At 45.1% G+C, this 23,556-nt stretch overlaps 1 protein-coding gene across 1 annotated transcript; it reads right to left on the bottom strand.

Moving 5' to 3' along the window:
• Nucleotides 1–12,503: 12,503 nt before the first annotated feature.
• Nucleotides 12,504–15,255, bottom strand: LOC133449289 (protein NLRC3-like). Its single transcript, XM_061728428.1, has 2 exons — nt 15,162–15,255; nt 12,504–14,296 (listed from the first exon to the last, which is right to left on the bottom strand). Exons 1-2 carry the CDS (start codon nt 15,253–15,255, stop codon nt 12,504–12,506), a joined length of 1,887 nt encoding a protein of 628 aa, XP_061584412.1.
• Between the last annotated feature and the right edge of the window lie 8,301 nt (nt 15,256–23,556).

The following is a 23,556-nucleotide window of genomic DNA, read 5'->3' as shown; positions in this document are numbered from 1 at the left end:
CAGATGGGAGGGGTTGGACTTCAGAGCTGAGACCAGAGAAGAACAGCTGATCTCTGACAGACCGCAGCTCCTCAACCTGAAGAGAAAGTAAAACATGTTCCAGTCTCATCAGAGAAGTGTTTCTTCAAATATCAACTTTGTCCTCAGGTCCATGTGGGTCACCACCGTATCTGGACTTTATAAAACAGGTTTTACACTTTTGTTACATCCATGATGTGGGTTCCTGGTTGTTCCTCTGACATGTTCACCTTTACTGAACATCCTGAGCTTTTCTGGTCCAAGTCTGACACTAGATTAAGATGAAAACACCAACATACACACCAATCCTTTTGATTAGTGTTGATGTTCAAATATTGTTCAAAGCAGCAGTTTAGAGATCAGAAGCTGATCTAGCAACAATTATTAACACCAGAATGGATCTGTGGAGAACTGCTGGACTTTATATCATGTGTCCAGTTTTATATCATTTATGCAGGATTCCTGAGGTTTTCATCATAATTCTGTATATTTATCAGACTAATTCAACAAATTCTGAAGTCTGTGTGAAACTAAACATCAGGCGGTTCTGTATTGTTTGCACTTGAAAAGTCTTTGCTTGAACAACTAATGATCTGCTTGATTAAAGGACATTTGTGAATTAAACCCACACGGGAGGATCTAAGACACTTCCTGTCAGGACGATCACTTTGACGCTCCACCTGTAGCCGTCAGTCCAACCTGTCCAGGTCTGAGGCCTCGTTTACACGCAGCAACAACGCTGCTGTTTTCATGAGTTTTGGTTGTTCGTTTACACGAAAACAAAGCTCAAAGTCTCCAAAAACCATCATTCCTGAAAACTCCAGCCAAAGTGGAGATTTGCTTGTAAAGGGAGAGAAATGGACATTTAGGCTTCAGAACGTCTCATTATGGACAGAAACGTCACCAGCGTCATGAGTTTATGGTTTGTTTGTCCGCTGTGATCATGATGGATGCTGTTAAAGCAGTGCTGGTTTTTACGTATTATATGTATTATAAGTATCTCATAGCCATCATTTTTGTCCCTTTAGTTTCTTGTTCCCCCCTTTTTGTCTTTTGTGCATGTTTGCAGGCCGGAGCTTCAGGTTCTGCTGGCCTGCAGTCCCCCCTGTGCAGCATCCCACTGCTGCTTCCACCTGCCTGTGGGTGTGTGTTTGCTGTGCGTGTGTGTGTGTCTGCTGTGTGTATGTGTGTGTATGTGTGTCTGCTGTATGTATGTGTGTGTGTGTGTGTCTGCTGTGTGTATGTGTGTGTGTGTGTGTGTGTGTGTGTGTGTGTGTGTGTGTGTGTGTTGTGTGTGTCTGCTTTGTGTGTGTGTGTGTGTGTGTGTGTGTGTGTGTGTGTGTGTGTGTGTGTGTGTGTGTGTGTGTGTGTGTGTGTGTGTGTGTGTGTCTGCTGTGTGTATGTGTGTGTGTGTGTGTGTGTGTGTGTGTGTGTGTGTGTTGTGTGTGTCTGCTTTGTGTGTGTGTGTGTGTGTGTGTGTGTGTGTGTGTGTGTGTGTGTGTGTGTGTGTGTGTGTGTGTGTGTGTGTGTGTGTGTGTGTGTGTCTGCTGTGTGTGTGTTGACGTCCCCTGGCAACAGCGTCAGCATCGTGTTTGGATCTAGTATTTGTGCAGGTTCATGTACATGAAGAGATTTTGAAATCGATCTGATTTAAATGATGGTATTTTTCAAAACGTAGAGGGGGAAATATCAGTTTTTGTAAATACCCAGCTATGTGTAAACGTGATTAGATTAACATGGCACACACATTAGATTAACATGGCACACACACATCCAACTCCTGCAACATTACCATTTACATATAATGTTATTTTCAGTGATTGGATTATGGATAAATTAAAGTTCGTCACCTGGAACGTAAACGGGGCCGGGAACACAGTAAAGAGATTAAAACTTCTTAATCAAATTCAAACTCTGCAAGCAGACATTGTTTTACTACAAGAAACACACTTAGTTAAAGCTTCAGCAGATGCATTGGCCACGCCAGAATTTCCGCACGCTTATTCTGCCTGTTACAACTCCAGACAAAGAGGGGTAGCAATTCTCATTAATAAAAGAGTAAATTTCACTGTAAAGGACACTCACATTGACTCAGAGGGTAGATATTTAATTTTAGTCTTGCAAATTCAAAGCTTGAATTTATGTATTTCTAATGTATATGGTCCAAATGTTGATGACTCCTCGTTTTTTCACTCTTTTTTCACCTCACTTTCTGCTCACCTAGACAACACAGTCATCATCGGAGGAGACTTCAACATGGTTCTGGACCCTGGAGTGGACAGGCTCAGTAATGCAGGCGGACACAGGAGTTGGCAGTCAGCAAGTATTGTTAAGCAATACATGAATGATCTGGGTCTTTGCGATACATGGCGCTCTTTACACCCAACCCTTAGGAACTACACTTTTTTCTCAGCCGTTCATCACTCATACTCTAGGTTAGATTATTTTCTAGTCAGTAGCTCTCTGATGAGAGATATCTCAGAATCACAAATACACCCAATCAATATTAGCGATCACGCACCTGTTTCTTTCACTCTGGGGAAGAGGGGGAGCGTATCATCCTCCAAAGTTTGGAGATTTAATACATCATTGCTCAAAGACCCCGACTTTACTAACTTTTTTAAGAAAGAATGGGACATTTTTTTGCAAATTAACGACCAGCCGGAAATATCAGCAAGCGTTCTATGGGAAGCTGGGAAAGCAGTAATGCGAGGCAAAATAATTTCCTTTTCGTCAAATAAAAAAAGAAAAGACAACTTAAAAACAAAAGAATTAGAAGGTGAAATAAAGACGCTAGAGGAGGCCTTCCAGACTTCTGCAGATGAACGTATCCTTAGCAAAATAAGGAAAACTAAAATAGAATTAAATAAAATAATTGACGCAAAAACGCAGTTTCTAGTACAAAGGCTTCGCCTGGAAAACTTTGCACATGCTAACAGATCAGGAAAATATTTAGCCAATCAATTAAAAATAAACAAAGAAAAAACAACCATAACATCTATTAAGGACCAGTCAGGGGAAGTTACACATGATCCCTGTTTAATAAATTCAATCTTTAGAGACTTTTACTACAAATTATACTCGTCACAAATTGAACCATCTGATCAATCCATTAATGAGTTTCTTGGAGAAATTAACCTGCCAAAGTTACATCAGGAACAGGTTACGAATTTAGATTCACCACTCTCAATAGGAGAACTCCATGAAGCTCTTCAACATATGCCCAATAATAAAGCTCCGGGCCCAGACGGTTTCCCAGCTGAATTTTATAAGGAATTCTGGAGCATATTAGCACCAACATTTTATAAAATGATTCTAAATATTAGGGAAAATAAAAGCTTACCCTTAAATATGAACTCTGCTAATATTAGTCTTTTATTAAAACCGGATAAAGATCCCTTGCTCCCATCGAGCTACCGCCCAATTTCATTAATAAATGTAGACCTTAAAATAATTAGCAAGGCCCTTACTGAACGTCTGAAAAGAGTCACCCCTTCTATTATACATCCGGATCAAACAGGCTTTATTAAAGGTAGACATTCCTCTACTAATATTCGCAGATTATTAAATATTATAGATTATTCCAGTATCAATAAACAGGAAACTACTATTATATCCTTAGACGCGGAAAAAGCATTCGATAAGGTAAATTGGAAGTTTCTATTGGCAACCTTACATAAATTTGGATTTGGTGATTCTTTCATTGACTGGGTAAAAATATTATACAGCTCTCCCAAGGCACGTGTAAGGACAAATGATCAAATCTCTACAAGTTTTACCTTGCAAAGAGGCACTAGACAGGGTTGCCCTCTATCTCCCTCATTATTTGCAATATTTATCGAACCTTTAGCAGCAGCTATTAGACAAAATCAAAATATTAAAGGTATACAATGCAAAATAGTAGAGCACAAAATAAGTCTTTATGCGGATGACGTACTCCTCTTCCTCCAGAACTCACGATCTTCACTATCACAGACAATTGCACTTATAGAGGGATTTTCATCTCTGTCTGATTATTCTATTAATTGGTCTAAATCCACCGTTTTGTGCGTGAACTGCAATTTTAGGAATATATCCAATACTCAATTACAATCAGGGAACATTAGATATTTAGGCATAAACATCTCCCCTAGGCTGTCAGAGTTAATAAAATTAAATTATGTTCAGCTTATAAAGAAAATAGAAGATGATCTTGCTAGATGGAGCTCTCTCCCCATTTCACTCATGGGTAGAATAGCCACCATTAAAATGATGGTTTTACAAAAAGTAAATTATTTTTTCTCAATGATACCATTCAAACCCCCTATTTCCTGGTTTAAATCGCTGGACTCAGGTGTTTCAAAATTTCTGTGGAAAAATAAAACTCCACGCATTAGTTTAAAGACATTGCAAAAATCTAAAGAATATGGAGGTTTAGAGCTACCTAATTTTCAGTATTACTTCCTTGCCAATAAATTACAGTATATTGTAAAATGGTCAAAGGATCATCCTTTAGATAGTCAATGGCTGGACTCAGAGCAAGTGTTTTGCAACGAACTAGAAATCTCAGAGTTACCATTTATTAGTCAAAGTATCAAACGTCATCAATGTTTCAAAAGCATTAATATTAGCACAACTTTATCAGCTTGGTGGGAATTTCTTAAAGTAGCTAAAATTTCACTTTTTCCATGTGACCGTACACCCATATGGAACAACCCAGACATCGTGAAAAATGATAAAAAGATGGTTAACTTCGTTCAATGGAGAGATCAAGGAATACGGTATTTACAGCACGTAATTGTAGGAGGACAGTTTGTACCTTTCAATACACTTATGGTTCAATACGGAGTTAGCAGGAGTAAATTTTTAGAGTATCAACAACTCAAGGCCATAATAAATAAAACATACAAAATTAGACAATTAGACTTACAACTTCCCGCTAAGATAATAGATTTATTAAATCTAAGCAATTTAAAGTTGTTATCAAAACTTTACAGGTTAGTGTCTAAACTGGACGAGTCAGTCTCTCTCCCGATCTCCAAGTGGGAGGCGGATCTCTCTCTGAATACCGACCAGCTTTCTTGGTCACAAATATGCTTAAATACGTTTACTATGACTAAAAACCCAAACTTACAACTTATACAGTATAAAGTTCTTCATAGAATACATTATACTGGACAAAGGATGTTCCAGATGGGCTTTGTCACCTCTAATATCTGTTCACAGTGCACAGAGAACACCCCAGATAATTATATGCATGCTTTATGGTTCTGTACACCGGTACAGAGGTTCTGGAAGGAGATTTGTGAGGATTTATCCACATGGATCGACCACAGAATCCCAGTGTGCCCCACGGTATGTATATTAGGTCACCTGGGAGACACTCAAATAGATCCTAATTGGACACACCGGGTTCTCACTGCCTTATGTATCGCAAAGAAAACCATTCTAGTAAATTGGAAACAAAAATCCAGTTTATGTATCAACCATTTTAGGAATCTTTTATCAGATCATATTAGTAGTGAGATAATGTCTGCCTCCACTGAACAACACTCGGCTGAATTGCACTCTCTGTGGTCCCCGATTATTGGCCTCGTTACCTAGTGGGGGCGGGGGGGGGGGTGATCTCGTAGCCCTTGGGGTTGGGGGTCGGCTTGGGGGGTCTGGGGCGCGGGCCTCTGGTGGCCCCTGGGGGGTGGTGGGTGGGGCCGCGGGGTCCTGTCCCTGGCCGGTGGGGGCCTTGGGGGCCTGTGGGGGGGGGTACCTCATGGCGGTGGGGGGGGTGGCTGGGGGAGGGCTCGGGCGGGGGGCGGTGGCTTGGGCGTCTCCGGGCCTCCTGGGGGGGGGCTGGGCCGTGGACGTGGGGGTCCCACCCGGAGGGCCCGGTCCTGCCTGGGTGGGGGGTGGCTGTCTGCGCTGGGGGGGCATTGCTGCCTTGGTCCTCCGTCGCTGGGCGGGGGCCAAGTGCCCCTGCGGATGTGGGGACTCCGTGACCCTTGGGGTGTCCGCCGGGGTGGCCTCGGGGGGGGGTGGGGCCGGGTCCGGAGATCGGGCCTCCCCTGACCGGGGGGTGCACGGGCGGGCGCGGCGGCGGGGTGGCGCCATTCCCAGGTATCTATGTCTTATGTTGTCAGTATGAATGGGAGGATGTTGGACCGTTTCCCCCTCCGTCTGGGGGCTCCGGCGGCTCCGGGGGCGCCCGTGGAGGTACGGTGGGGCCCTGGCCCGGCTCGGGGGGCCGGCCCCCGTCTACTGGATGGCCGGCGGGGGGACGCGGGTGTCTTATCAGGGCCAGCTTTGCTGGTCCTGCCTCCTGGCTTCGGCCTCCGCTCCCCCTCTTGCCCCCCCTACACGATTCATACGCACATAGGCGAAAGGCGGGGGGGTCCGGGTCGTGGGGGGCACTGTCCCGCGTGGCCCGGCACTCCCCGCCTCACGGTTTTAACAGCAAACTAGACACTGCACATTCAACACTTTATAAATACACTTGACAAGGACACGTAGTTCGGGAGGGGGGGGGGGGTCGGTGTCAATCGATGCTTGGCCCTCCCTCCTCCCTGTTTTTATGGCATTAATCACATGCACTCAACACAAGGGGCGGGAGGGGGTCCCACATCACCCGCGTTCCCTCGCCGGCCTGGGCCTCGGACGGGTGGGTCGGGTTACCCGGGCCTGGCGGGGCCCGCCGTGCAGCCTGGGGTGCCTTCTGGCGGTGCTGGACCCCCCCGGGGAGGGGGAAACGGTGCGTGATTGTATGTCTGTGTCGGTGAGAATGCGGTATGGAAGGGTCCTGCCATGGAGGATTTGAGCCTCCATTGGCAGGACATCAAAAACTTAATAATTTATCAATATTATATTATACAAAGATGGTTATTATTATTATTATTATTATTATTATTATTATTATTATTATTATTATTATTATTATTATTATTATTATTATTATTATGTATAGTATATTATATTATTATTAGTATAGGTATCGGATAGGTGAATGGATGAATGAATGGGATGCCTGGGTCTGGGGCCCTCCGTTGTCGGGCCTGCGCGGGTGTCGCCTTGTTGGGGGGTTCCCTCTCTCCGGGCCCGTCTCCGGTCCCCCCCCGCTGCCTCTACGGCGGGGCGCCCCTCTGGTCTTGGAGGGCCACTTTCGTGGGGGACGGGTGCGCCTGCCCGCGTCGGCGGCCGGGGCGGCTCTGTCTCTCCGGGCAGGCTGGCCCCCTGCCGGGTGGGGGTCGTTGGCCTGAAGGGTGAGGGCCTCCTGGCCGCGTGTCCGGCCCGGACCGGGTGGCCGGGGATTGCCTGGGTCGCGGTCCGCCGCCGCGGGATCCCTGGCTGCTTCTTTCCGCGCCGTGGGGGCCCCGCCCGCGGGCCCCCCTCGGCCGCCGCCGGGCGGGGGGGGGGGCCTCGCAGGCGGTGGGTTGCCTCCCTCCTACTTCTCCCCTCTGTGGGGTTTGCCGGTGGCCTGGGTTCCGGGCTCTTCCTTGTCGGCCTCTGGTCTCGCGGGTGGCGGGGTCGCTCCCCCCCCTCCCCCACTATAGATACACTTCAGGTGGAGCTTTGTTTGGTTTATTACACACACACACACACACACACACACACACACACACACACACACATACACACATATAGTCATTTAGTCACATGCACATGCACACACACACACACACACACACACACACACACACACACACACACACACACACGCATGATCATATACATACATACACACACACACACATAGACATACACACTGGCTTGTTCACCTGCATGCTGGCTCTCTAGTTTTTGGGTTTAGGTAGCGGTAGCGATAGCTTAGCTCAGACTGCGATCAGATCTCAAGATTTAGGTCGATTGCTGTTCGTGTTTTGGTTGGCTCCGTGCCGGTTTCGTGCTTTGTTTGTGGTTTTTTGTTGCAGATTTCCAGTGCTTGACGTGTGTCTCCGTGTGTTCCTGCTTCCTGGATTGGCAGTGGATGTCGTCACCCCCCCCCCCCCACCCCCTCCACCCCCAAAAAAAAAAAAAAAAAAAAAAAAAAAAAAAAAAACACTGGGTTTGTATGTGTATATTTATGTATGTGTACGCATATGTGTGCGTATATATATGTATATATTACATATAGTAATAATGCACATATATACACTTTTGGTTTCTACCGTCATGGTATCAATCAATAATATGTGTGCAGACAAGGTAAAAAAAAAAAAAAAAAAAAAAAAAAAAAAAAAAACGTGGCCTAAGGCAGGGATGGACAACTGCAGTCCTCGACTGCTGCAGTGCTGAATGTTTTCCTGTTTAATCACAGGAATACAAGTGGCCGTACTTTGGTGTGGTCAAGACTAAAAGACGGTCAACAGTCCCGGACCGGAGCCTACAGAGGTGGAAGCTCAGAGAAGAGGACCGCGGTTCACAGACGGAGAGCCGTTTTATCAGAGCGGGAGTTGTGATGGGAGGCGGCCGAGCCAGAGCGAGCCAGGACGGGCCTGAGCGTGGCGGAGCTGCCGTCCCGACCACCACATCCTGACCAGGATCAGGACGGAACATTTCAGAGCACTCAGTGTTTTAAAAGTTTATTCTGCGTTCTTAATGTTTTGCGAGAACCAACAGGCTTGCAACGTGTTTTTGTGAACCGTTGGTACCGTGAGAAGACTTAACGGTGTGGACAGCCCGACCGTCAGAAACGTCTTTACAGACTAGCGTTAGCGCTTTGAGTCGTGGACGTCGCCAGTGCAGGGTTTGAGTAAGAGCTACGTGGGAGGGAATGTCTTGGTTTTATCTGAAAGGGATAAGTTGTGAATAGAGTAAAAACATAGAATTTAGTAGTTTCTGTAAAAGACGAAAAGGAATTCAATTAAACAAAAAAGGGAATAATTACTGTAAAATTTTAAAGTTTATTTAAAAAACAAATAGGCTACATTGATTTAATTTAACAAATTTATATAAATTAATAAATAAGGTGTTTACTTAAATTTTGGCAAAATGTAAAATTATCTCTGGGTCTCATTTATTTTAATGAGGATATTATAGTGTTAGTACTGGTTGATGAAACTTGCACCTTCGTGGTTTCCACCTGTAACCAGACCAAACCCGAGCACCACCGTCCTCTAGGAAGTAACACAGAGTGGCTGTGATGGTGATACATTTGTTTTACCAGGTTCTTCAGGTTAGGGTTAGGGTTAGGGTTAGAGTTAGGGTTAGGGTTAGGGCTGTGATGGTGATACATTTGTTTCACCAGGTTCTCCAGGTTAGGGTTAGGGTTAGGGTTGTGATGGTGATACATTTGTTTCACCAGGTTTTTCAGGTTAGGGTTAGGGCTGTGATGGTGATACATTTGTTTTACCAGGTTCTCCAGGTTAGGTTAGGGTTAGGGTTAGGGTTGTCAGGGTTAGGGTTAGGGGTTAGAGGTTAGGGTTTGTGGTCAAGGCTCCCTGCGGGAAACCAATACGCTTCTGCCTCCTACGCTCGTTAGCGGTTCCAGAGATTGCAGAAGGTAATGTTGCACTCTCACATCGTACATCCAGTTGAGATCCGTATGCACTAAAGTACTTTGTCAGTAGCGTATGGTGCGGGACCTCTGAATAGTTTCAGAGTTTTGGTTATGAAATGTACTGTATGGTGTATCAAGGTCACTGGGTACCCCTTATGCGTGCAGTCGGATTGTGGAGGATCCGGTGTCTTCGTATGTGGCTAGTGGATGCACTATGAGAGGACAGTTGTGAGTTTTGGAAGGGGAGAAGAATAAGGGGGGGGGCGGGGGGGGGGGGGGGGGGGGGGGTTGGTGGGTTGATAGTTCTGAGAGGAGAGGTGAGGGGGGTTTTTTAGAGCGGTTTTTAGGATTTGGGGTTCGGGTTAGAATTTGTTTGTGTAGTTTAAGATTAGGGTTAAGGTTAGGGTTTAGTTTAAGTTTAGGGTTTGGTTTTACGGTTAAGGTTGAAATTAGGATTTGGGTTAGGGTTAAGGTTAGGATTTTGGGTTAGGGTTAGGGTTATGATTTGGGTTAGGTTTAGGTTTAGGGTTAGGGTTAGGGTTGGGGCCAGGGTTAGGGTTAGGGTTAGGGTAAAGGTAAGGGTTAGGTTTAGGGTTAGGGTTAGGGTTGGGGCCAGGGTTAGGGTTAGGGTTAGGGTAAGGGTAAGGGTTAGGTTTAGGTTTAGGTTTAGGGTCAGGGTTAGGGTTAGGGTTAGGGTAAGGGTAAGGGTTAGGTTTAGGTTTAGGTTTAGGGTTAGGGTTAGGGTTGGGGCCAGGGTTAGGGTTGGGGTTGGGGTTAGGTTTAGGTTTAGGTTTAGGGTTAGGGTTAGTGTTAGGGTTAGGGTTAGAGTTAGGGTTAGGGTTGTGATGGTGATACATTTGTTTCACCAGGTTCTCCAGGTTAGGTTTTAGAAATAAAGAATGAGCCAGGTTGGAAGTGTTTTAAAGGCTATGCCCCGCCTCCACAGAGGCAGGGAGGAAGTTGGTAACAGGTGTACCAATCATCCCCAGCTATATACAGGACGCTTGTTAGTGGTTCTGATGTTCAGTTTTTGTTCAGATAGGGAAGCAGCAAGTTTCAAACCTCAAAATCCGGTGGGCCCTGCGGCACTGGCAGGTTAGGTTTTCAGGGTTAGGGTTAGTGTTAGGGTTAGGGTTGTCAGGGTTAGGGTTAGGGTTAGGGTTGTGATGGTGATACATTTGTTTCACCAGGTTCTCCAGGTTAGGGTTAGGGTTGTGATGGTGATACATTTGTTTCACCAGGTTCTCCAGGTTAGGGTTAGGGTTGTGATGGTGATACATTTGTTTCACCAGGTTAGGGTTAGGGTTAGGTTTAGGGTTAGGGTTAGGGTTAGGGCTAGGATGGTGATACATTTGTTTCACCAGGTTCTTCACGTTTGGTCTTTTGGTGACCTGTTTCCTGTTTTATTTTGAAAGTACATTCTTGTGTGTTTAGTTCTTTCTTTGACTCCCCTTGGTCCCGTCCATCCTGATTGTTGGCACCTGTGTCTCCTCAGACCTTGAGAGGACATGTGTCTCTTCCTGGCTGTTGGTCCGTCTGTCTTCATTCCTGCTCTCTTTCAGTCCCGGCTGGTTGTCAGTCTGACGCCTCCCAGTCATCTTCACCATTCTCTCATTTCTGTTAGAGGCCTATTTCTGGGTTTTTATGTTTTGTTCAAATAAAGGACTTTGCTGCCATCTGTCACCTTTGGGTTTTCTGCATTTGGGTTCTGTAATATCAACTCATGACAAAACCTGCAGCTGTTTTAAAACTAGTTCAGACTCAGGAAACTGCAGATTACACACACAAGTACAAACACAATTGGATAAATGTGTAAACTTCTCCATGAACTGACCTCAGAGTCTCCAGTCTACAGTTTGGACTCTCCAGTCCACCAGACAGAACCTTCACTCCTGAATCCTTCAGGTGGTTCTGACTCAGGTCCAGTTGTGTCAGATGGGAGGGGTTGGACTTCAGAGCGGACGCAACAACTTCACACTGAGTCTCTGAGAGTTTCCAACCACCAAATCTGTGATGAGAGAAAACATGATGTCAGTTGTAATAAAGTGTGATTTAAAGCCAGACTGAACATCTGTTAACATCTGCAGACTTTGTCTGGATCTGCAGATGAAGGAGGGAACCGGCTTCATTAACGTCTACGTCTGTCAGAGTCATCTGAAAACATCGGATTTAGGACATGAACTCATTTATTCTTGGACATTTTTCACTCTGAGCATCTTGAATGAAAGAGGTTCAAGCTTTTAAGCTGTATTCAGTGTTTTTCTGACTCCTGGACTAGTTTTCTTGTATTTTGTGTTCAGGTCTGTTAAAGGAGACTTTGCTCTCACAGAGACTTCATTATTGATCAGAGATTGATGAAGGAGACTGAATTGTGCTGTTCTGCTCTGATATCCAGACGTCAGTTCTCGTATGAAGCTGTAAACGTCTTCATGCTGCTCTCCTCTACAGCAACAACACAAACACCTGTCCCCTTCTGTCTCAGACAAACTTTCATTCATAATCAATGAAGCTGCACTCGTCACATTCAGAGCTTTTCCATCTAGAGTCTCGGTCTGGTACGACCAGCAGTTTATGGAGGATCATGGGATTTCAAGCCTTCATATCTGTGTCGACTCTTGGATGAGGGAGAAAAGTCTTCAGGAACCAATAACAAGTCCAACTGCTCTCCTCTTAAAGTGTGAGGAAAGTAACCCCCCACCGGAGTTACAGGACGGTGCAGGAGATCACAGAACCAGAGTTACTAGAATTAAGGTCTCTGACCAAGTACATGTGTCCACAAAACCCCCCAGTGGTTCTGATGTTTCATCTTTCTCCGTTACACAGATTCATCTCTGAGCAGCAGAAACATCAACTAGATCAAGTGTTTGAAACATGAACCTCTGGTTGAGGTGACTTGAGGTGACCCGGAAAAAAACAAAACTATCGGATTTCAAAAGTTTTCATTTGAAGATCAAGACAAGATTTAAAGAACTAAACTGCTAATTTACACTAACTGATGGTGTTATTGATCCATCTGGACTCACCGAGCCTTTCTGCAGTTCCTCACAGCTGGAATCAGTCTCAGTCGACCCCCTGGTGTTGTCTTGTACTTGTCCAGGTCCAACTCATCCAGAACCTCCTCCGACATCTGCAGCATGTAGGCCAGAGCTGAACACTGGATCTCAGAGAGTTCCTGCTCTGATCTGTTCTCTGACTTCAGGAACTCTTGGATCTGCTGATGAACTGAGAGGTCGTTCATCTCCACCAGACAGTGGAAGATGTTGATGCTTCTGTCAGGAGAGGTTTCGTAAGTGCTCATCTTCTTCAGGTTGTTGATGACTCTCTGGATGGTTTCTGGATCGTTCTCCGTCTGGTTCAGCAGAACTCCTAACAGTCTCTGGTTGGACTCCACACAAAGACCATGAAGGAAGCGGACAAACAGGTCCAGGTGGCCATTTTTACTCTGCAGGGATTTCAGCATGACCCTCCCCAGGAAGTCAATCAGAGATGAGTATGTGTAGTTTCCTCCCAGGAAGTTCTCCAGCACATCCGTGTTCCTGGTGGACCAACAGTGGAGCACGTAGACTGCAGCCAGGAACTCCTGGATGCTCAGATGAACAAAGCAGTAGACGGGTTTCTGGAAGACCTCACAGTCTCTCCTGAAGATCTGGGTACAAACTCCTGAGTACACCGAGGCCTCTGGGACATCCAGACCACACTGCTCCAGGTCTTCTTGGTAGAACATGATGTTTCCTTTCTCCAGATGTTCAAACGCCAGCCTCCCCAGCTTCAGGAGAAGGTCCCTGTCAGCCTCCGTCAGCTCCTGTGGACTCGTCTCATGTCCCTCCTGGTACTTGTTCTTCTTCCTCTTGGTCTGGACCAGCAGGAAGTGGGAGAACATGTCAGTCAGGGTCTTGGGCAGCTCTCCTCTCTGCTCTGTGGTCAACATGTGGTCCAGAACTGTAGCAGTGATCCAGCAGAAGACCGGGAGTTGACACATGATGTGGAGGGTTCTGGATGTCTTCATGTGGGAGACGATGCTGCTGGACCGCTCTTCATCCCTGAACCTCCTCCTGAAGTATTCCTCCTTCTGGCCGTCGGTGAAGCCTCGTACTTCTGTCACCCTGTCCACGTGTTTGTGAGGGATCTGATTGGCTGCTGCAGGTCTGGAAGTGATCCAGATGAGAGCTGAGGGAAGCAGGTTCCCCTGGATGAGGTTGGTCAGCAGCACGTTGACCGATGAGCTCTGTGTGACGTCAGACACCACCGGACCGTTGTTGAAGTCCAGGGAACGTCTGCTTTCATCCAGGCCGTCAAAGATGAACAACGGTTTCCCGGCAGCCAGCTGCTCTGCAGTGAGCTTCTGTAACGATGGATGGAAAACCCGGATCAGCCTGAGAAGACTGAGCTGCTCATCTCCGATCAGGTGCAGCTCCCTGAACGAGAGCAGAATCACCACGGTGACGTCTTGGTTCTCCCAGCCCTCGGCCCAGTCCAGAGAGAACTTCTGAACCGAGAAGGTTTTCCCAGCGCCAGCGACGCCGTTGGTCAGAACCACTCTGATGGCTCCACGTTGGTCAGGTAAGGCTTTAAAGATGTCCTGGCACCTGATTGGAGCGTCATGGAGGCTCTTCATCCTGGAAGCTGTCTCCAGCTGCCTCACCTCATGTTGAGTATCAACCTCTTCACTCAGTCCCTCTGTGATGAAGAGCTCCGTGTAGATCCTGTTGAGGGGGGTTCTACTTCCTGGTTCATCAGTTCCTTCAGTCACATGTTCACATCTGCTCCTCAGACTGGTCTTATGTTCATCTAGGACCTGCTGCAGACCGGCATCTGCTGAAAAACACAATGAAGAGGTCAGAGGGAGGTCCAGATCCAGACCTGCAGGTCCTCTACAGACCACTAGGGTCCAGATCCAGACCTGCAGGTCCTCTACAGACCACTAGGGTCCAGATCCAGACCTGCAGGTCCTCTACAGACCACTAGGATCCAGATCCAGACCTGCAGGTCCTCTACAGACCACTAGGGTCCAGATCCAGACCTGCAGGTCCTCTACAGACCACTAGGGTCCAGATCCAGACCTGCAGGTCCTCTACAGACCACTAGGGTCCAGATCCAGACCTGCAGGTCCTCTACAGACCACTAGGGTCCAGATCCAGACCTGCAGGTCCTCTACAGACCACTAGGGTCCAGATCCAGACCTGCAGGTCCTCTACAGACCACTAGGGTCCAGATCCAGACCTGCAGGTCCTCTACAGACCACTAGGGTCCAGATCCAGACCTGCAGGTCCTCTACAGACCACTAGGGTCCAGATCCAGACCTGCAGGTCCTCTACAGACCACTAGGGTCCAGATCCAGACCTGCAGGTCCTCTACAGACCACTAGGGTCCAGATCCAGACCTGCAGGTCCTCTACAGACCACTAGGGTCCAGATCCAGACCTGCAGGTCCTCTACAGACCACTAGGGTCCAGATCCAGACCTGCAGGTCCTCTACAGACCACTAGGGTCCAGATCCAGACCTGCAGGTCCTCTACAGACCACTAGGGTCCAGATCCAGACCTGCAGGTCCTCTACAGACCACTAGGGTCCAGATCCAGACCTGCAGGTCCTCTACAGACCACTAGGGTCCAGATCCAGACCTGCAGGTCCTCTACAGACCACTAGGGGCGACTCTTCAAACGGATGGACTGTCTCACCTTGTGGAGAGCTTGCTCTGGATCCCAGATATTCTGATGAAGCCGACTGGTCTGACCTCCGTCTGAAGAACCGGCGTCCAAACGATAGGGACATCAAGGACCGGATGGCCGGAAATTTCTTGCTTCTAAATTCAGATAAAACAGAGGTTATCATTCTTGGTCCAGAGCATCTTAGGAAGGGATTAGATGGTATTGCGATGGCTTCCAGTGCAACTGTGAGAAACCTTGGTGTTATTTTCGATCAGGATTTGTCGTTTAAACCATATGTCAATCAGGTTTGTAAAATAGCCTTTTTCCATCTCCGTAATATTGCAAAGATTAGGAAAATCCTCTCGCAGAGGGATGCAGAAAAACTAGTTCATGCGTTTGTATCTTCTAGACTAGATTACTGTAATGTGTTGTTAGCAGGATGTCCAAGTAATTTGCTGAATAAGCTCCAGCTGATCCAGAATGCAGCAGCACGAGTGCTGACAGGAATTAGCAGGAGAGACCAAGTCTCTCCAGTGTTAGCGTCGCTCCATTGGCTACCTGTAAAATTCAGAATCCAATTTAAAATGTTATTACTTGCATATAAAGCCCAAAACGGCTCAGCTCTGCAGTATTTACAAGACCTGATAGTGCCTTATGTTCCTGGCAGAGCTCTCTGTTCTCAGGGTGCAGGTTTACTCGTAGTTCCTAGAGTATCTAAATGTAGATTTGGAGGGCGGGCGTTCTGCTATCAGGCACCATTACTATGGAACCAACTTCCAATCTGGGTTAAGGAGGCTGACACCACCTCCACCTTTAAAACTAAACTTAAAACCTTTCTGTTTAGTAAAGCCTATAGTTAGTGTTTAGTAAACCTCTAGCTGGTGTTGGTAAATCTCTAGGTAGTGTAAACTCTAGTGTGTTAGAGTCAGTAGTCATAGTTGCAGCTATAGAACAAGACTATAATAGTTAGTCTCAAATATAGCTTGGTGGTAGATATGCTGCTATAGGCTTATGCTGCAGGGGGGACCGACATGATCCACTGGGCGGTTTATTGGATGTTTCCATGTTTACGAGCAAAATCAAACATTAACAAGTTCTCACAGTATTTGTTTTGTTGTTTTTTCTTCCAAAGGACATGGTTTTCTTACTTCATCGGAGCAGGTTTATTGTTGAAGTCGTCAGGTAGATCTTTGGAGACGTCACTCTTCGTAGACCGACACCTGGAAGCTGCAGAATTCACTCCTCTTCTGAAAAACCCAAACATCCTGATCTTCACATCTCACCAGTCAATGATCACACAACTGATCCTTCTGTGCAAACACATTGTAGGAACAAGGCAGGAACCAGGAACCGGGAACTTAACCGGTAACCCCATAGGAGACACATCACACCAAAAACAGACTGAAATAGACAGACTTTCTTCTGATTGGTCAAGTATTCAGGATTTAGTTTTTTTGTTCCATCCTTCTCTCATAAACATCTCACATTTAATGTCCACAATAACTGAACTGAACTATGGGTCAGAAAATCCATCTTTCTACTTTATCGTTCTCATTTTCAAACTGAATAAGTCTTTACAATCTGTCAAACTGCCTTCAGAAACACAGGAGACTTCATGTCCTCAGCTTCTAACGCTGGTCTATTCTATCTATTCTAGTATTGATCAAGTCCTGCACAAGCAGAGGGGATCAATCTCATCCTTTTGTCTTTATTGACTGTAGTTTGTGCAACTTTTTGAAGTTAGATTGTACGCACCAATAACGTGGGAGCTGAGAGATGGAGATTCTTGTACAGGCAGACGTTTGTACAGACTTTTTTATAAACTTACAAAGTTAACATTTACAGTTTGTTTGTAGAGACCCAAAAATCCACAAGGTGTACTGACGATAAAGGACTATTCTATTCTATTATAGTCTATTCTAGGTGTGTCCTTCCACTTAATGTAAAAGGAAATCAGCATTAAAAATGCTGACCATAATTCTTATATCTGGATACATTTCACACATTTTTAAGGTTTCCCAAAAACCAGAGAGAGCAGGAGGAAGTGGGAACTTTCCCTACGAAGGGAGAGGTTTCTGCCTCTGACAGGAAACTGCGGTGAGATTTCTACTTGGTTTCAACAAGTTGCATGTCTTGATGGATATTTATAAAGGGAAATAAATGCAAATAATTGTCAGTTTCATGTCCAACAAGTTACAGACATTGAAGAGAATCGATTGATTGCTTGCTTGCTTGCTTGCTTGCTTGCTTGCTTGATTGATTGATTGATTGATTGATTGATTGATTGATTGATTGATTGATTGATTGATTGATTGATTGATTGATTGGTTTATTTCGAACACATAAGGAAAAAAATATAAGATTTTAAAACAAATTCAAAACATACAGAAAAAAAGCAACAGGGGGGGGAAAAACAGTGTCCGAAAAGGAGCAGGTAGAAGTAAAACTTATTTAACTCTGCCCCTTTGTTACCTCTATTATAAATTAAATATAGATATTAATAATAAATAGCTGCATTTACCTAATAGGCTACCGATTTTCCCATTGGTTGTACCTTTGCACCTAACAAGCTAACAAACACCATATTGCCTTAACATAACTCTTCCTCAACCAAATAACTTCCCAGAACTTCCTTTTTTTTACCGTTTTTTAAACTGATTTATATTTGTACATTGCTTCAACTCATCACCCAACCCATAAATCCATACATTTAAAAAATAACTTATTACTTACTTAATTATTACATGTTTAACATATAATAATTCAATTTTAATATATTGGTGATATCCTTATATACATATATTCCTATACACACACACACACACACACACACACACACACACACACACACACACACACACACACACACACACACACACACACACACACACAATCCGTTAACAACAGTTGTCTTACCTTGTGTCTGAAGGTCCAGGTTCTTTACTGAAGTCTAGAGGAAAATCTTTAGACCGGTCACTCTTCAGAGACAGACAGATGGATCCTGGAGACTCTGGTCTCTGACTGCAGTACCGACCTCTGCAAACACAAATTCACTCAGTCACTCGTGATATTGATGAAGACCACTGAAGAAGATCTACACCAGGTTCTCCAACCCTGGTCCCCGAGAGCCAGAGTCCTGCATGTTTTAATGTTTCCCTTTTTTAGCACATCCTCATACACATGACTGGTACACATGACTGATATACATGACTGGTACAAATGACTGATACACATGACTGTACACATGACTGGTACAAATGACTGATACAAATGACTGGTACACATGACTGGTACAAATGACTGGTACACATGACTGATACAAATGACTGGTACAAATGATTCTCTTCAGTCTGTTGTCTTCACCTCTGCCTTCCAGCGAGCTCGGGTCACCCCACTGCTGAATAAACCACCGCTCAACCCTGCCCAGGTTGGAGACTACCGTCCGGTCTCACTGCTCCCGTTCAGGTCTACACTTCTAGGAAGATTCGTCTTCAGTCGGGTCTGACGGTTCCTTCATGATAAACGCCTGTATGATCCACATTAGTCAGGTTGTAGACAGAACCCACTCAGTTTAACATCAGTCAGGCTGTAGACAGAACCCACTCAGTTTAACATCAGTCAGGCTGTAGACAGAACCCACTCAGTTTAACATCAGTCAGGCTGTAGACAGAACCCACTCAGTTTAACATCAGTCAGGCTGTAGACAGAACCCACTCAGTTTAACATCAGTCAGGCTGTAGGCAGAACCCACTCAGTTTAACATCAGTCAGGCTGTAGGCAGAACCCACTCAGTTTAACATCAGTCAGGCTGTAGACAGAACCCACTCAGTTTAACATCAGTCAGGCTGTAGACAGAACCAACTCAGCTGGAACTGCTCTGCTTTCAGTAACTGAGTCACTACGGGCTGCCAGATCTGCTGAGTCACTACTCCCAGATCTGCTGGTCTATAAGCTTTTCAATAAGCTCAAACTTAGGGGTGTACCTAACTGGCTAATTCGCATCCTAGTCTACTGGTATGCAAACCAGCAAACGCAAGTTAGATGGGGGAGCACATTATCCACCCCCTTTCGTGTGGGTAATGGCGTCCGTCAGGGGGGGATTTTAAGCCCCGCCCTCTTTAACTTATATATGGATGGTCTATCCAAGCAGCTGGGAGAATGTAAGACAGGCTGTATGATGGGTGATACTTTAATTAATCACTTCATGTATGCAGATGACCTTAGCATCATTTCCCCCTGTAGCAGTGGATTCCAACAGCTTTTAAATATATGTTCGAACTATGGGTTAGATTTTAACATCAAGTATAATGCTAAGAAGAGCATGGTCTTAATCTGTAGAGCTAAGGAAGATGGGGAGCTCAGATTCCCAAACTTTCGCCTGTCTGGGCAAACAGTATGTGTGGCTAAAAGTACAAAATATCTTGGTCACATCATTACAGATACCCTTGAGGATGATGAAGATATGTTAAGACAGAGGAGAATGCTTTATATACAAGCAAATATGTTGGTTAGAAAATTTCATCATTGTACTACTGAGGTAAAAGTAAACCTGTTTAGAACATACTGCACCCCCCTATATACAGCCCCATTGTGGGTGAACTATAAAAGGGGGAGCCTTCAAAAACTACAAGTAGCCTACAACGATTGTCTAAGAATCCTGTTACATAAACCTAGGAGCACCAGAGCTAGTGAGCTCCTCTGCTCCTTGGGTCTCACCACCTTTAAGGCTCTCTTAAGGAACCTGACATATAAGTTCATGTGCCGACTGGACTCGTCATTGAATGGTCTAATTAGGCTGATGACGGTGTAGGAGCCAAAACAGCATTTATGTTTTTGTTAAAGGAATATTTATGATTTCACCACTTCCCATATTTTTGGTTCTAGTTTATTGATTTCTTTCGGCAGTTTGGCTACTGATTGGCAGTCTGGCCACTGAGTGACAGCTTGGCCACACCCATGGTAATTGTGGGTGTGGTGCCAGTTGACAAAGGGAAGTGGAAAATGTTTGTCAGACAATGGAGTCTGAGCCTTAGTTGAGAAGCAAAACACAGTTTTTTAACCACAACTTACCATAGAACCTCACCATAGTATTCCCATACATTTTCTTTCTTTTTTCATAAACAAGAACATACACTTTTTGCTGGCTTAAGAACTTTTGTAGGGTATTTTTTGAGTTTATTTTTTACACAATGACTGGCTGCATGGTGGATCTGGATCTACAACCAAGGTGCGTTAAAACCACTCATCTAAGGCTGGGGCTGTGGCTATATTAAAGAAAATAGCCAGAACATCAAGTTAAAAAACTTTTGCACTGGAGTTTCATGCACTGCTAATTGGACTTTGGACATGAATGGGATCCAAACAAAGTGGATATAACAAAGGCAACTGGATTTTGGGACAAGATATAAAGCAGACAATAATGGATGTGCAATGAAGCAAGTTGGAGCAATCATTGTATGTGAAGTAAGGAATTGTTTGGTACTGGATGTCCCAAATGCTGCTGTTGAAACTGCTGTTTGTTGGATGGCTCATGGATAATTTGCAGTGTATGGAAATTTCTGTGGTTTGAAATCTTGGAAGGAAATGGAGACAAAGTATCAGTGCGTCTGATCAGCGCTACTGAATCAATTGTCAGATATCGTGAATGGTGTGCACATGGTGCAGGAATTCTAAGTATCCATGTCAGATTTGAATGACCAATTAAAGAACATGGAGGAGCCTGCTGAGGCTGGTGAAGAGGAGATGACTCTTGTGAAAATGATTCACTCCCGTAGAGGAAAGCTGGGAGTGTTGACACGCAAACAGAATGAGATTCAAGCTCTTTTGGAGGATGAATCTGGACGACCTGATCCACGCATCATACAGCAAAAATGTGATGTGCTTGAAAAAGCTCTGGACGAATTTATTCAGTTTCAAGATTCTGTCACAAAGTTCATGTCAGAAGAAGAAAAAGAGTGTGACCAAATGGACTGGTTTGAGCCATGACACAGGCTGAGAAGGCAATAATCAAGTACAGTCAGAGACAATTTTTCCCAAAAGAAATATCTGCGCTGGAAAAAAGACACCCTCATGTAGAGAGAAGCAGCACCATCTTCAGGCTGGATCCTTTCTTGGAGGATGGATTGTTAAGGGTTGGAGGAAGGATAGGCAAGTCAGCAATGCCACAGGAGCTCTTGCATCCGGTCATCCTAGCTAAAGAGTCTCATGTTGCAAAAACAATCTTGAGAGACGTTCATGAACGAGTTGGTCATGGAGGAAGATGCCATATGCTCTCTCGGCTGAGACAGAAGTATTGGGTCCTACATGCCAACACAGCAGCAAGAAAAGTAATCAACGAATGCATGTTCTGCCGGCGACAAAGGGCCAAAGTGGGGGAGCAAAAGATGGCTGATCTGCCCCGAAGTCGTGTTACACCAGACCATCCGCCTTTTACGTTTGTTGGTACAGACTACTTTGGGCCAATCGAAGTAAAACGTGGGCGGAGCTATGTAAAAAGGTATGGTGTAATATTTACATGTTTATCCAGCCGTGCCGTACATCTGGAAATGGCTTCATCGTTAGATACAGACTCCTGTATTAACGCCATCCGCAGGTTTATCTGTAGAAGAGGTCAAGTTGTGGAGATGAGGTCAGACAACGGCACAAATTACGTTGGCTCAGAGCGCGAACTCAGAGAAGCTGTCCAGGAGCTGAACCACAGCAAGATTGAAAACACCCTGCTTCAGGACGGGATAAGATGGATCTTCAATCCTCCCTCTGGCTCTCACCATGGAGGAGTGTGGGAGCGCTTGATTCGTCAGGTAAAGAATATACTTACCTCTGTCATGAAGCAGCAAGCACTGGATGATGAAGGCTTACAGACGGCACTTTGTGAAGTGGAAGCAATTCTCAATGACCGTCCAATAACAACTGTGTCAGATGATCATAATGACTTGGAAGCTCTCACACCAAACCATCTGCTTCAGCTTAAAGGAAAACCAATCATGCCACCTGGACTCTTTGATAAGAAGGACTTGTACTCCAGGAAAAGATGGAAGCAAATCCAATACCTGGTGGATCTTTTCTGGAGAAGATGGATCAAAGAGTATCTTCCCTTGCTGCAGGAACGCCAGAAATGGAATATTTCAAAAAGAAATCTTGCTACCGACGATGTTGTTCTCATCGTGGATGACACTGCCCCACGCAGCTCATGGTTGATGGCCAGAGTTATCAAACCATTGCCAGATGCAAAGGGGCACGTAAGAAGAGTGCTGCTGAAGACAAAAACAAGCACAGTAGAACGGCCTGTCAGTAAGCTATGCTTGCTGCAGGAAGCATCACTCATATGAGAGTGATCATTTCAAAAAGAAGATTATTTAGGTTTAGACTCCTACTAAATTTAAGTTAGTGTAATTGTTTTGTTAATCACAGCCACAATTAGGGGCCGGAAATGTAGGAGCCAAAACAGCATTTATGTTTTTGTTAAAGGAATATTTATGATTTCACCACTTCCCATATTTTTGGTTCTAGTTTATTGATTTCTTTCGGCAGTTTGGCTACTGATTGGCAGTCTGGCCACTGAGTGACAGCTTGGCCACACCCATGGTAATTGTGGGTGTGGTGCCAGTTGACAAAGGGAAGTGGAAAATGTTTGTCAGACAATGGAGTCTGAGCCTTAGTTGAGAAGCAAAACACAGTTTTTTAACCACAACTTACCATAGAACCTCACCATAGTATTCCCATACATTTTCTTTCTTTTTTCATAAAAAAGAACATACACTTTTTGCTGGCTTAAAAACTTTTGTAGGGTATTTTTTGAGTTTATTTTTTACACAATGACTGGCTGCATGGTGGATCTGGATCTACAACCAAGGTGCGTTAAAACCACTCATCTAAGGCTGGGGCTGTGGCTATATTAAAGAAAATAGCCAGAACAGACGGACCCCAGCCGTAGCTCTGTCAGGTACACGTCCACCATTAGAGGACGGTGGAATGAGTGTCTCTCTTGAACTGTAAACTGTATTTTATATTTGTCTCTCTATATATGCATTTGTATTTTATTCTTTTATTTTTTTATTCTCTTATGTGTTGTATTGTTCCTACCATGTGGGCCATGAGCCTGTAATAAAGTCTATATATATCCTCAGTCCTCATACTGCTGAGTCATGTCCGCTCCCTTTGACACCACACTCTCAGAGCTTGGTATTTCAGGATCTGTCCTCTTGTGGTTCACGTCTGACTTCGCAGGAAGATCCTTCAGAGAATCATAGCAAGGACGAGTGTCCAGATCTCATGACCTGGCAGCAGGGATGCCCCAGGGATCTGTTCTTATCCCTCCTCTCTTTTCATTGTACAACATCGTACTAGGTCAAATCCACTACACAGTGACCAAACTTCCTCAAATCCCTGTTTCAGCAGTTTCTAATGTCACCAACGAGTCCTAATG

This window comes from Cololabis saira, chromosome 1, assembly GCF_033807715.1.
Source record: "Cololabis saira isolate AMF1-May2022 chromosome 1, fColSai1.1, whole genome shotgun sequence".
NCBI lineage: Eukaryota > Metazoa > Chordata > Actinopteri > Beloniformes > Belonidae > Cololabis > Cololabis saira.
This window is presented reverse-complemented; position numbering and strand designations above follow the sequence as displayed.

What these genes read in the sequence shown, in the direction of transcription:
- LOC133449289 (XM_061728428.1), bottom strand. Translation starts at nt 15,255, where the DNA reads ATGTCCCTATCGTTTGGACGCCGGTTCTTCAGACGGAGGTCAGACCAG. An exon ending in CAGAGCAAGCTCTCCACAAG is followed by an intron (nt 14,297 to 15,161) that starts GTGAGACAGTCC and finishes GTTTTTCAGCAG; the next exon opens with ATGCCGGTCTGCAGCAGGTC.